This window comes from Mastigoproctus giganteus, chromosome 1, assembly GCF_048544385.1.
Source record: "Mastigoproctus giganteus isolate SK-2022 chromosome 1, ASM4854438v1, whole genome shotgun sequence".
In the NCBI taxonomy this organism is placed as follows: domain Eukaryota; kingdom Metazoa; phylum Arthropoda; class Arachnida; order Uropygi; family Thelyphonidae; genus Mastigoproctus; species Mastigoproctus giganteus.
The window spans coordinates 210,040,063-210,055,817 of record NC_143575.1 but is presented as its reverse complement, the minus strand read 5'-3'; the positions used below and the strand labels follow the sequence as shown (position 1 = coordinate 210,055,817).

The 15,755-nt window shown below is 36.9% G+C and overlaps 1 protein-coding gene across 2 annotated transcripts in view; it reads left to right on the top strand.

Annotated features, from left to right (window-relative positions):
* The window catches only part of YME1L (ATP-dependent zinc metalloprotease YME1L), a 214,943-nt gene that overhangs the window by 88,977 nt on the left and 110,211 nt on the right, over nucleotides 1–15,755 (top strand). For both annotated transcript variants that reach the window (XM_090384179.1, XM_090384177.1), the window contains exon 7: nucleotides 980–1,104. In XM_090384179.1, the coding sequence (XP_090240305.1) occupies nucleotides 980–1,104 (125 nt within the window). The remainder of the gene's footprint in view (nucleotides 1–979; nucleotides 1,105–15,755) is intronic.

Genomic DNA, 15,755 nt, shown 5'->3' with positions numbered 1-15,755 from the left:
ACAAAAAAAAAACTTCAACATAACCAAAACTTATGAAACTGTTAACCCAGTATACAGCTTTTATAGCGCTTTCTAGATGATGTGATCATCTAGAGAGTGCTATTCATGTGCCTTTCCTTTTACAGTGCTTATTTATTGACTGTAATTGAGTGGATGCATCAAGGCACACAAAAATTGCAGATTGTTTTGGCACAAGTCTGCATTTTGGTTTTGCTTTTTTGACACAGGTTTACAAATGTGTTAACAAACGATGCTTTAGATGTAAAGTCAATATTCTGAACAAACATATAAAAATTAATGCAGTTCATAGTCAATATGATATGCATTAATTCTTCTGTGTATATCTGAATCTCTAGTAAGATACAAATCTGTCTTGCAGCTTGATATTTGATTGAATAAATAAACTGAATTAACAAGCAAAAAATGGAGAACATTATCCAGATTATAGTGATAAGCATATTTGGGGTATAAGAAACTTTCCAAAAGTTAATACTTTTAGAAAGTTTCTTGTTTTGTTTTCATCCTACAGTAGAGACATTTCTTGTTTTGTTTTCATCCTACAGTAGAGACATTTCTTGTTTCATGTTCATCCTGCACTAGAGACATTTATTTTCTTGTTTCATTTTCATCCTACACTAAAGACATTTATTTTCTTGTTTCATTTTCATCCTGTATTAGAGAGTTTTTCTTGTGTTCTGTGAAGTATGATTACTATACACTGCCATTTGCAAAGTGTCAGCTTTCAGTAAATTTCATCAGTACTGTTTCATTAACAGTGTTACATTTCCTCTGTCACTGCTATTTATTGAAATTGTATTTTTATTTCAAATAGTGTTTTTTATTTAATTTACCTGCATTAATATTGATATGGTACTTATATTCTGATATCTATGGAGAATAATTGATGTTATTTTGTTTCATATTTGTGTACTGGGCAATGTAGCCATCTTTGTAAACGTTGTTATTTCTGTCTTACTAGGATTGCAGCCCAGAAGAGAATTTAAAACTCGGTCCCATAGGGATACTGCTGAGCATAGTACATCTGGAAACATATCTTCATCAATTGGTGGTCGCTTTTTGGGCTTACGAGCATGGAAAGAAAAGGTAATTTTAATTTTTGCCTCAGTGTTGACAAACATAATCACATAGATTAAATGCTGGTTAATTGGGACCTAGATCTGGTCCTTTAAATTGAAAGTCCACTTAAATAAAAAATTTACTGAAGATGGATATGGAGTTAAGATTTTCTTGATAGTAAAGGTGAAATTTTTTTCATGATGAGATGGGCAGAGGGGGAGAATTGCCTCATGTTTTGCCACAGCTTTGAGTGCATTAGAATATGTTAAAAGAATTTTTCTATTAAAAAAATAATCAAACAACTTCTTCATTGTTAATATAATTTTTATATAAATTTGTTAGAAACATAATTAAACCACAAAGAAAGGCCTAACGTCATATGAATTTCCTTTTATTAAAATATAAACTTTAATGAAACTATAGATCTCGATGCACATTGTTATATAAAGTAATTTAAAATTCCATGTATAAAAATTTCTCAAAAAGAAATAGATGCATTTTCATCACAAGCACATGCTACGCTTATAGTTGAATTAAATTTTTTTCTCTCTGATTAGTATGTTTTTGCTAATAAAAGCTGGCACTAGTTGTTAAAACAAAAGGCCAAAAGAAGCAAACTGATATCCATAATGCAAATCATAAACAGCACATTTGATGCTCAAACAGTGCAAATTAGTTTTAAAGTGGTACTGGAAATCTGGGACTGCTACTGAGTGTCCTTAGATTTATAGAAGAGAATTTAAACTCAAGCTTGTGGGATACTGCTGAGCATAGTATATCTGGAAGCATATCTTCATCAATTGGCAGTCATTTTTTGGGTTTACAAGCATGGAAACAAAAGGCAATTTTAATTTTTTTTTTCTCAGAATGTGTTATGAAACAAATCACATACAGTAAACACTAGTTAATTGTGGACCTAGTCTGTCCATTAAATTGAAAGTTCACTTCTCATTCTGAGAATGAGTAAACTTCAAATACAGTGGTGACAAATTTGCTACAAACCATCATCATATAGAATTATTTCAAGAATTTGGAATTGTTCTGCATGGCGAATTCGATAAATTTGAGACCTACAATATTGATTTGTGAAAGCAAAAATCTGTGAGGCCCTGCTCATAAGTGGGCGAGCAGAATTCTGATATAGAGTGATTCCCTCTAGCTAATTGCAGCAGTTTTCAAGATCACCATGAAAATCTACAAGGTAAGTTGTTTGTTGAGACCAGAATCAGCAGAATAAGAGTACATCATATTCTCAAAAGAGTTGAACAGAACTCTTATGTGCTACGATTGCTACAAAATGTGAATTAATACAATCGCTCAGTTGAGTATTGCAGATGGTTTAAAGCAAAGATGGACATGGATGCAGAATTTTCAGACAAAGTTGTTTTGTCCAACATGGCAACATTTGAGCCTAGTAAGATGAACTGACATACTACATCCTGATATTTGGTAATTTTGCATGTATACAAGGGGATCAATACACCAATTGTATGTATTGGTACCCTGTTAATCCAAACATTCATGTAGAGAAGGCATTGAATTTACCAAGAGTTATTATAATATGGTATCTTATCCAAGAGAAATTGTTGGGTCATATTTTTTAAAGACAATTACTAGAGACACTAAAATGACATCTAAAGGAGCCATTACTAAATCCGATATGTATATCCACATGCTTAATGTATCAGTTGTGCTTGTCATCATGAAATGTATGGGTTTAAAGTGGTTTACTGAAAACCAGGACTAGTATGATAATGTGAGGGCCTATGTCGATAATCATTTCACAGGCCAGTGGATAGGTTGACAAGGGGTTACTGACTATCCCCTACATTCTTTTGATTTAAACACAATTGACTTCTATATGACAGGGAAACTGGCCACATTTCAATAGTTAAAGGATTCAATAACTTCAAGCTGTGAAGTTATCCCAGCAATTATTTGAGAAAGTTTGCCATTCAGTTGTTTACTGCAGTAAATGGGCATAGAAGCAAATGGGAGACAATTTGAACATCTGTGCTAGTTCATCGTGTACCCCAAATTGTTGCTTCTCTAGACATCCACTAATAACAGTTCCTGAGGTTAGTAATTAATTTTATTTATTTCCTCAAATTTGTGTTTGTTATTTTGATACACTCTGTATGTATCCTCATATAGTGTAGGGTGCTCAGTTGTGTTAGCACAATACCCCTCACCACAAAAGTGACCTTCTGTTATGAGGATTTATACCAAGTATCGGCTCAGTTTGCTAGCATCTTCTGATGGATTATCATGATTGAATTGAACAAAGGTCTTGTCTGGTTTACTTTTTTTCTCTTTTTTATTTATGTACAAATAAAACTTATTCTCATGGCAAATGATTCCCTCTAGCTCTCATGCCAATATTTCACTTGACTCTCATGGCTAATGATTTTTCATACTCATACTTCACATACCTAATCTCCTCTGTGTGGTCTTAATTCAACTGAATTTATTATATGAGAATGAGCTGCCATCACAGTAATTGCCTCATACTGCCTTTTTCTCTTCTATCTTACTAAATATTTTTTTCATCCATCTTGACATTCTCCTCAAGTGGTACCATCTTAATGGAAAGAATACGCTTCCATTAAGATGGTGGGTGTGCTTTTAATAATGAATGTCTTCTAAGTACCAACTATTCCATAGTCATAATGTCACTGTACACTGAGTGGTCAGAAATCGTCGGATATCTGCTTAGTAGCAGGTAGGCCCAATTTTTGCCTGGATAAGGGCAGTCACATGGCAGGGCATTGAGTCCACTAGTTCACAAAAGTGTTCCACAGGTATTTCCATCCATGCTTGCTGCATCACTATCCCTAATTCCATTGCATTCCTGAGTGGAGGATCCAAAGCTCCAACGGACCTTTCCACAGCATCCCAAAGATGCTCCACAGGGTTCATGTCCTGTGAACGGGGAGGCCATTCCATGGTGGTAAAGTCTACGGAATGCTCTTCGAACCATTTTCTAGTCACCATGGTTCTGTTGGGAGGCACATTGTCCATTGCCCTGTGGGTGCACGAGGACCATAAAGGGATTCAGATGGTCTGCAAGGATGGACATGCAACCTGAACCATTCAGAGATGCGTCTAGATGTACCAGGGGTCCCAACGTGTGCCAGTTGAACACGTCCCAGACCATTACCACCCCCCCCCTTGCCAGAATAGTTCCTTGTTGACATGATAGGTACATAGTTTCATGCGGTTTCTGCCAGATATGCACCCATCTGTCTGCTCAAAATAACTGGAAATGGGACTCATCGGACTAGGAGACCCGTCTCCAATCATTCAAGGTCCAGTGTCGATGTTCTCGAGGTGTAGAATCCTGTGTCGTGGTGTTAGCATTGGGATTGGGACTCTGGTGGGTCAATGGCTCCCATAGCCTACTGTGACTAATGATCGCCTGATGGTCTTGGTGGAGACGTTTCTGGCATCTCCCTCGTCGAAGTCGGCGGTGATGTGTGTCACTGTAGCTCTCCGGTTGGCTGTAACAATGTGAGACAGACATCAACGCCCAAGTTCATCCACAGACTTTCTCTGCCCACAATGAGATGTTCATAGGAGGAATATTATCCACAGGCTATAAAAGTAAAGATATAAAGCACAAATTTACAATTTATTACATTACCAATTAAAAAAATTAAATGATACATGAAAATCAAAATATTTTGCTTAATTAATACTGTAATATGTACATACTACTAATCAATACTGTAATATGTACATACTAACTAATCAATATTTCTGATCACTGTCATTTTTTTTTGGTTTGTAAAATTTAAAACAGTAAAAAAGATAAGCAATCAGTAACAAAGAACACAGCATGCACAAATTGCAACAAACACGATATGCGCAAGTGAGATAAAGAGTAGCAAGTTTGTGAATCTTAAAAAATAGGAGTGAAAAGAAGATTCTGAAAATCTATTAATGTTATTTATATGATTGAAGATTTCATGGAAAGAGAAACACATTTCACCATAATAATGTAAAAACCCACAGAATTCCAGCTATCAGTATTGTCGCAAATGCAACAAGATCGAGTTTACTACCTTTTTATAATAGATTGCATTAACAGAAAAGCCCAATACACTGGAAACTACAAATTGTTTTATAGTAGTGACCTCCAGAAAGGTGCTTTAGAAAAATATTACAAAGGCATTCAAAATTGATTCTTATAACCAAACATATGATACTAATGAAAGTGTAATGCATTTTAATAATTTGAATTGGTGTTTTGAAATTTGATTCTATAAAGTGCATGACTCTACTAACCAGTGATTGTGTTAACCGGCGCCTACTTATTTTACTTTAAGTTGGGCTTACAATTGTCTCTAACGGGACCATGTGGTCCCTCCTCTCAGCCAATAGCAACGTTGTAAACATGTTGGCTGCGTGTTTTTTTTTTTTGCATTCTTTTAGTTAGTGATTTTTTTTTTTTTTTTTTTTGTGTTTTACTTATTTGACATAAATGTATGTACAACATTGTGTGAGGTGCCTCCGTAGCCAGGTGGGAAGGAGCAGCAGTGCGTAGCACACGCTTCTTAATTAGACCGGGGTTCAAGCACGTCACCACCAAATATGGAGGATGAGGAAAGGTCAGGGAATGACCACCGCATATCCCGGAGCAATATGGCCTTAGTTGCTAATGCTCCTAATAAAACCAAATAACTTAACATAACAACATTGTGTAAAAGAAAAACAGATAAATAGCTTAGTTATATAGCGAAAATTTCAACTTCCGAGGTCTTGGAACAAATTACCAAAAAACAATGTGTTATTGGGTTCAACTGATGATGTTAAAAACAGTGAATTCTAAATGGGATCCTTCAGGGAATTAACCTTGGAAGCTATTAGGCTTTTCATACCAACTAAGAAATATTGTTCAAGATTTAGGCCTAAATAGATGTCATATGAACTAATGAGGCTCATGGCAGAGAAGAAAAATGCGTGGGATGCATATAAATTAGCAGGTGGCACAGAAGGCTATGGCAGATATAAGCTAGTCTGTAATCAAGTCACAAAGGAGGTTAGGTAAGCAAAGGCTGATTACCAGAAATCCTTGGCAAATGATTCAAAGAAAACCAACAAAGACTTCTTTACTTACATAAACTTTAGAAAGAAGGGATGAATCAGATTGGTCCACTTGATGTTGGTGGATTTGGCCGTTGATGATCCTGCTCAGATAGCGGACAAACTGAATGAGTATTCTGCATCTACATTCACATATGAGGAATTCTGTAAGAAAAGGGAAGACAGAAGTTTACTAAACTCTAACAGAGAGCTAAATGATTTTGTAATAATGGAGAGCCAAGTGGGGGAGAAATTGTTGAAGTTAAACATAAAAAAGGCACCTTGGACAGATGGAATCTATCCAATTATATTGAAGGAGGCAGCAAGGGAAGTAAGTAAACCCTTAGCCATAATTATGAGAGCATCCTTAGATTCAGGGGAGGTCCTCATGGACTGGAGATGTGCAAATGTATCCTCTGTTCCCAGGGAAATTAATGGAGGTACTGGTTAAAGGATCATCTGCAGGATCATCTAGACAAGACGGCAGTTATAGTTAAGACACAGAATGGGTTTGTTAAGGGGAAGTCTTGTCTAACCAATTTCACTGGATACTGTGATGTGGTCACAAAGGAACTGGATGCAAAAAATAATTTTGATATCATATACTTGGATTTCAGGAAAGTTTTTGATACTGTTGCACATGGAAAACTGCTGTACAAATTGAAGCAGTATAGCATTAAGGGCAAGTTGCTACAATGGATAAAAGGATGGTAGAGTGGAAGAAGACAAAGAGTGGTGATCAATGGGTACTGCTCTACGTGGACTAATGTTATTAGTGGAGTCCACCAGGGTTTGGTGCTGGGCCTATTGTTGTTTTGTGTATTTATCAATGATATCGATGAATATATATCAGGCTTAATGTCCAAGTTTGCAGATGATACAAAGGTTGGCAGGGTTGTTAATGATAGTAAAGACAGTATGCTACTGCAACAGGATCTAGGAAAGTTAGGTAGATGGGTTGAGAAGTGGCAACTGAAGTTTAATATTGACAAATGCCAAGTACTGTATATGGGTAGCAGTAACCCAGGAGAAATGTACCAACTGTGTGGTACTACACTCAGGGAGGCGGAGAATGAAAAAGACCTGGGGATATTTGTGCAATCAGATATGAAGTTCTCTGAGCAGTGCAGACAGGCTGCCAGAGCAGGTCATGGAGTTTTGTCAATGATATATAGGAATTTTGCTAGCAGAGACAAGGAAGTGATTATACCTTTGTTTAAGGCCATGGTCAGGCCACACCTTGAGTACTGCATACAGGTCTGGAGGCCTCATTTTAGGAAGGATGTAGAGTTGGTAGAAATGAGTACAGAGAAGGGCAACAAGATTAGTGAGAGGAACGAAGGGTTCTCTTAACAGGAGAGGCTTAAATTCTGTTAGTTGCAGCATCTGGAGATTAGGCGCCTGGGAGGTGATCTGATTGAAGTGTACAAGGCCTTAAATTGTTTGAGCAGGCTCAATGCTGATGGGATACTTCCAGTTGCTCAGATTAAGAACCTGAGGGGGCATAGATTCAAATTGAGGAAAGACTTATAGAATAAATGTGGAGAAGTTTGCATTTAGCCAGCAGGTAGTTAATTACTGGAAGAATCTTCCGTCTGTTGTATGGAAGTTGATAGCTTAAATAAATTTAACGCTGAACTAGACAAACATTTGGAGTAACCAGATGGGTGAAGTGGGAAGTTGTTTTTTTTTTTTGGCTGATGCTCTATAAGCTTGCTTTCTTGCATCATATGCCTCAACTAATCCACACGATATTTTCCCTAATCCATATGCTATTTTACAATGGTTTTTCTGTAACAGATTAATATCATAAAGAGGGGTCCACTGTATTTGGAGTCCATCTGAATAAATGACATTGTTTTTGCTGAATAATGTTCAGTAAGGGAGAAAAAAAACATGATTATCCAGTAATTCTATCATGTTTTGTTGGTTTGTTGTGTGGTTTTTTTTTGTTTGTTTTTTTATAAGTAATGCTCAGTTATCCTCTTCAGCCATTAAAATTACTTGCAGTAATAATGCAGTTGCGTCAACTATGAGAAAGTGCAAATGACTTTTTGGATGAAAAACAACCCCGGTTTGGAATATCAAGCTCATGTTCTCTTAAAACTTTTTCCTGATTGCCCAATGGAGATATCCCATAGAGGAATAATAATTAAAAGCTAGATTTTTTTCTTATGTCATTGGTAAAAGTGTGACATTGTAATTGTAATTATTTTGATATTGTTACTAAGCTCTGTGAACTGCAAAAAATTTGCGTTTAAACCACTCATAATGTGTGAAAATAGAACCAGCTCCAACAGTAGATATGAAGCAGGCATGACTTTGTTACATAAAACAGCTCTAATTGAAATTCAAAAGCCACTTACTGCTTGGAAAATTTTAACAACAGCCCAAGGGAATAATTCACGTAGAAAAACAAAAGTTAGAAGCCTTGTATCCTCTTATGCTATTGGTAAAATTTTGACACATCATTTACCATTACTGACAAGCACAGTAGGCTGCAAAAATTTGCAAGAAGCACTGCTGTAATGTGTGGAGAGGAAACCAGCTCCAACAGCAAGAGTGAGAGGAAACCAGCTCCAACAGCAAAAAATTTTCAAGCATTGTGCAAATGTCATGTATGACATTTGCACAATGCTTGAAAATTTTTTGACAACAGACCCTGTGTTCAGAAACAAATGTTAAAAGCTTAGTATCTTATGCTGTTGGTAAAAATTTGACATATTATTTTGCCATTGCCAAGGTGCTCTGCAAAAAAAAAAAAAAAAAAAAAAAATGTGCCGCATGTGCCAAGCATGCATGGTAGATGGTTTTGTGTGAAACATCCTTCACGTTTATTTTAGGTATTTTGATTTGTATATGTTGATTACGAAATAAAAGAGCTTTTATATTGAAAATTTTATTGCTCATTCACAAATTTTCACATAAAATATAACATCTTTCATTCATACAAGGTACACGCGCGTTTTTATTTTTTTGTTTGTTTGTTTGTTTTATTGTGTTTTTTTCTAATGCAGTTCAACAAAATTCAAACGAATGGCATTTAAATTTTGTAAATCAGTTCACTAGAACTTGAGCTAGTGAACAGATTTACAAAGAAAACTAGATTGCACAGATAGCTCTCTGCAATCTAGTTTTGTCTTCAAGTAAAAAGTCAAAAACGCGCTAAAGGAAAACATAAAGATCCTCAAAGTGAAAAACATCAGTCATTTGCACAGTAGGAAGTTCTTGTAGAAACAAGCAGTTAACTTGATGTAAACTGAATAGCAATATGCATAGAAATTACCAAATTAGTAATCTCAGTAAGGCAACCGAGAAAAGCTTTTCAGTTGCTCTACTGAGATTATTAGCATTAGCATTAGCATTAGTAGAGGCATTTGATGCAAGAAAGCAAGCTTATGCAGCATCAGCCAAAAAAAAAAAAAAAAAAAAAAGTAACATAAATAAATAAAAATAACCACTTCCACTTCACCCCTCTGTTCGTTCGAAATACCTGTCCAGCTGAGCCTTAAACTTATTTAGGCTATCAACTTCCACGACAAGGGATGGAAGTCTGTTCCACCCACCAACCACCCGCTGGCTAAAGGCAAATTTCCGCACATCTATCCTACATCTGTCTTTCCTCAATTTGAATTTATGCCCTCTCAGGTGATTTTTCTGAGCTAGAGGAAGAATCCCATCAGCATTGAGCATGCTCAAACCATTCAAGGCTTTGTACACCTCTATCAGATCACCCCGCTGGTGCCTAGTTTCCAGACACTGTAATTTGCAAAACTTAAGCCTTTCTTCGTAAGAGAACCCCTTTGTCCCATTCACCAATCTAGTTGCCCTTCTCTGTACTCGTTCCAGCAGCTCTACATCCTTCCTGAAATGAGGCCTCCAGGCCTGTATACAGTACTCTAGGTGTGGCCTGACCATTGCCTTATACAAGGGAATAATCACCTCCTTATCCCTGCTAGAAAAATTCCTATATATCATTGACAATACACCATGAGCTACTCTTGCAGCTCGTCTGCACTGCTCAGAGAACTTCATATCTGCCTGCACCACCACCCCCAGGTCCCTTTCATTCTCTACCACTGTCAGTGTAGTACCACAGAGTTGATACGCTGCTCTGGGGTTGCTGTTTCCCATATGTAGTACTTTACATTTGTCAATGTTAAACTTCATTTGCCACCTCGAAGCCCATCTGCTCAACCTTTCCAAATCCTGTTGCAGCAGCATAGTGTCAGTAGTGTCCTTGACAACCCTGCCAACCTTCGTATCGTCTGCAAACTTGGACATTAAGCCTGATATACCATCATCAATATCATTTATAAATACAGAAAACAATAAAGGCCCCAATACTGAACCCTGAGGGACTCCACTAATAACATTAGTCCACGATGAGCAGTGTCCATTGATTACCACTCTCTGTCTTCTCCCCCTCAACCACCCCTTTATCCATAGCAGCAACTTGCCTCCAATGCCACACTGCTCCAATTTGTGCAGCAGTCTTCCATGTGCAACAGTATCAAAAGCCTTTCTAAGATCCAAGTATATAATATCAAAGTTATTCCCTGCATCCAGTTCTTTTGTGATTGCATCATAGTATCCAATCAAATTGGTCAGGCAAGACTTCCCCTTAACAAAACCATGCTGTGTCCTAGCTATAACTGAAGTCTTGTCTAGATGATCCTGCAGTGCTTCTTTCACCAGTGCCTCCATTAATTTTCCGGGAACAGAAGTTAAACTCACAGGTCTATAATTACTTGTGTCAGCCTTTGATCCCCCTTTGTGAATTGGGGTCACATTTGCACATCTCCAGTCAATGGGTACCTCCCCTGAGTCCAAGGAAGCTCTCATAATTATGGCTAAGGGTTTGCTTACCTCCTTTGCTGCCTCCTTTAATATAACTGGATAGATCCCATCCACCCCAGGTGCCTTTCTTGTGTTTATCTTCAACAATTTCTCCTCCACTTTGCTCTCAGTTATTACAAGATTCTCTAGCTTACTGCTAGAATTGAATACACCTCTGGCATTCCCCTCGCTGAATAACTCCTCATGTGTGAATGTCGATGCAAAATATTCATTTAGTTTGTTAGCTACCCGAGCAGGGTCATCAACAGTTGACCCATCGATCTCAAGTGGACCAATCTGATTCATCCCCTTCCTTCTAGAGTTTACATAAGTAAAGAACTCTTTGCTGTTTTTCTTCGCATCCCTTGCCAAGGATCTCTCATAATCTGCCTTCGCCTGCCTAACCTCCTTTGTAACTTGGTTACAGATCAACTTGTATCTATCATAGGCGTCCGTGTCACGTGTTAATTTGTATGTATCCCATGCATTTTTCTTCTCTGCCATATGCCTCATTAGTTCATCTGACAATTATATGGGCTATCAGAGATTATACTAAAATTATAAACTCAGATAGCCACAGATATCATACAAAAAAAGTGTATCACAGATCTGTATTACAAGAACCTGGAAGAACATGGAAATACCTTTAGTGAAATGAAGAAAGAAATTAAGGTTCACTCCAGCATGATAAATAAAAGCAAGACAGACAAAAATTAGATGATTGAGTTTGCTCACAAATGGAGGAAAACTCTTGAAAATAGGGTAGATTATATTTAGGCTGGTCCTCGTACACTATTAGGATGAACAGCTTTTTATATATTATCAGAATAAAAATTTCCTCTGTTTAATGTTCATTATCAGCCATTTTCAATCCACTGCAGAATGAAGGCCTCTCCAGCAACTTTCCAGTTCCTTCTGTTTTGTGCAATGGCCATCCATTTACTGCTCACGAACTCTTGAATTTCATCTGTCCATCTCCATTGTTTTCTTCCAGGTTTTCTTTTAGCTCCGCTTGAGTACCATTCTTTTAATTTCTTAGTCCATTTGTCATCATCCCTTCGAGCTGCGTGTTCTGCCCAAGTCCATTTCAGTTTTTTAAAATGTCCTTTACTTGAGTTTGTTGCCTAATCCATGTATTTCTCTTCTTATCCAACAGTCAGATTCCTAATATAATTCGTGCCATTCTTCACTGTGTAGTTTCAGCTTCTTTCATTCTTTCGGCAAGTGCCAAGTTTCACTTCCATAAGTCATTGGGGAGTATACATTGGTTCATTATTTTACGTTTGAGACAAATTGGGATATTGCTCTTCAGTATGTGACTATATTTCCTGAATGCTATCCATCCGAAATTTATTCTTCTTTTCACTTTCAGAGATATTGTCTCCTTGTTGAACTCCTTTCTCAGTTTTAAATTTGCTACTGTCTAGTCTAATAAAGGAGGTAGCGTTCTCATATATTTTCTTAAAAATCCTAATGAATGGGGTGTGTGCCTTTTCATAATCCATAAATGCCAGGTATAGTGGCATTTTATATTCATTTGCTTTCTCCATTATCTGTGATATTACATAAAGGTGATCCATAGTTGAGAATCCTGTCCTAAAGCCAGCTTGCTCTTTCGATTGATTCTCATCTAATCTATTAGTAATGACCCTTGTGAACAACTTGTAGATGTGAGACAACAAGCTAATTGGTCTATAAATTCCAATTTCTGATTTATCTCCTTTCTTATGCAGCAAAACTATGATTGCATTATTCCACTGCTTAGGCATCACACCTTTTCTAATGCACTTTGTGAAGACCTTGCCAGTTTTTGTGTTATGTCTCTTCCTCCCAATTTTAACAACTCTACAGTAACTTCATCTTCCCCTGGGGCTTTCCGATTCTTCATTTTCTTCAATGCATGTTCTACCTCATCAGGAAGAATATCGGGTATGTCGTATGTGTTGCTACTTTGCAATCCATGTTCCCCACTGCTGGTATCATTCCCTCGCTCCTTGTATAATTCTCTATAGTAGTCTTCTGCTATTTGAATTATGCCTTCTCTGCTGTTTATAAGTACACCATCGCTATTCTTCAGTTTCAGTATCATTTGTCTTTCTGTATTACTGCTCATGGCTGCTGATTTAAATCCTTTGTTTTCCCTTAATGCTTGTTCTACTTTTCTTGTGTTAAATCTTCTTATGTCCTCTCTGAGTCTCTTTCTAATGGCTTTGCATAAGGTGAGTATGGGCTTGGTACAACGAGGGTCTTGAGCTGGATGTCATCATTTTTCTCTTTTTTTGTGATGCTCTACTACTTCTCTCTCTCTCTCTCTCTCTCTCTCTCTCTCAGGGTACTCAGATTTTTTTTTTTTTTTTTTTGGCTGGTGCAGCATAAGCCTCAGGCTTCCTTGCACCATATGGCTAATAATAATAATTCAGTATACTCAATTTTGTTCTTGCCAGTGTTTATCTTGCTTTTCATTTGTATCACTTTCAGAAAGTTCTATCCTCATTGATATCTGTCTCCTGAAAGGTCTGCAGAAGCTCAAACTTGTTCATAAGTTCCAGTACATACCATTTTTTTCTCCTCTTCTGTTATCTCAAAGACCTTCGTATTATTTTCTCAAGTCAGTTTTTTTTCCTTTTTCTTACATCTATATCAAGTGTACACCTTACCATTCTGTGATCACTTCTAACATTTACCTTGTTGAGGATGGTAACATCATTCACAATATATCTTCTGTTAGTGAGGATGAAGTCAGTTTCATTAGTTTTAAATCTATTTGGGTTCTTTCATGTCCATTTTCTGTTCACACTTTTCTTGAAAAAGTTTTCATTACTGTTTAATGTTATCAGCCACTTAATATTATCAATTTTCTTAAATCCAATGTGATCATAATAACCTGCACCCACTGTATTAACTATCAAATATGAGTATGATTCTGGTGCCCAGTGGCACTACTTCTATACTTCTATTCTGCTTATGCATGTCTTCTACCAGAAATTTTGCTCTCTTCTTTTGCAACCACCCCTTTCACAAGTATGAACCTCCCAAGGTTCTTTAAAACACACCTATTTGGGTGAATTGAGCTCCGTCTTCCAGACTTTTTTTTCCTGTGATTCAGACCACTGTTTGCATCTGCACCCCTGTGCTGTTCACTCAGAGAATGGCCATAACTGTTTTGGCTAATTAACTCAGTTGCTCAAGGAACTGCTTGGATATTGTGATACTTTAGATTAATAACAGCAGTGCCTCCAATAATTGTTTCCCTACCCCCAGGGGATGTAGAAACCATCTAGCTAATCTTGCTGATGCCCTTCTCTAGGGTGCAGGAATGCCTTTCATTCTCTACATTACATAAATACCACTACTAAACGGGAATTCCCACCTAGAAAGATAAGCTAAAAGAGAGGGAAAAAATTCACTTCCCTAATTAATCAAAGAACTAGCCAGTTGCCTACATACTACTCTCATATATGTAGAAGAAAAAAAAGAAAAAAAAGTAATTAATTAGTGCATGAGTGTAAAATTTTAGTCTGTACATGGACTAAGGAGTGGGGCCTTATCCTTCACTCTCCCATCAGATGTTCTTGCTCAGTGCTCCCTTGGAAATTCCCTACAAAAGTGCAAACCAGTAAGCATTGCTAAATGATAAATTTAATTTATACATAAATTTATACTCTTATATGCAAAACTTAGAATAGTAACCACCCAAAAGGAAGAAGAAAAGTAAAGGGACTTGGTAAACAAATTAGCATTAAACTTAAGTGGCCACGGCCAGCCTGTGTCCAACAGATGGGGGAAATACAGTGTCTACCTGAATGTGGCACAGGCTCAATGTTGAGGATAAGCTTGATCCAATTGTTCTGGGGACACACATTACACTCACACACACCATTAATACCTGCCTAGCAGTAGTTGTTACACAGCACACATGCACTGTTAAACATCTGGAACTGCAGAAGTAGCATATAATACTCTAGTTTTGTGATTCCTTCTCTTTTGTCTTGAGCCTGCTAAGCAGAAGCTGTCTCACAGCTGGTATGTTATCGTGTCATCTCTCCTCACTTATCTGTTCTGGTTAAAATCAAGTTACCTGTGAAAAGAGAGACCTGCAGTCATAAATTACTTAGTGACAATACCACTGCACCCATGCACCCATTTTAACTTAGTAACTAGAAATAGATGTTTATTTTTCTATTATCCTCTCCAGGCGAATCGATGGTTCCCCAATACTAAACACAGATCCATTCTCTTAGGAAGACTGTATATTGATCCTTACTTTCCAAGCAAAAAATAAGTAATTAAATAAGACATCTTTCGCAATCTCAAATAGAGGTTTGAGGTAAAGATATATATATTTTTATTTGATTTAGAATATGTACGAAAAACATAATGCAGAAAGAGCACAGGTTTGTCAAACAAAGTTCAAGAGAGAGAGTCTTTAAAATTGCTAAAGTTATAATTTTTATTGTAATGTTATGTTTTGAAGTGTGCTTTCTCTAATAGTAAACTAAGAACTTTAGCCGTGAGCTTTGGAAATTTTTACTCAATAGGTTTATTTAACAACCCATTTCTTTTGCCATAGAGAATATTTTATAGTATCTGATTTTCGAATGAACATAGCGATTCCTCCTACCTTGTCTCCAGTGATGCTCGTGAAATCTTCCAATTCCTCTTACTACAAATTTTGATGACAAGGATGAGAGAGAGAGAGAGAGAGATTAAGATTTTGGCTTTTTTAATTTCTTGCTTTAGAATGCTGCAGAGTC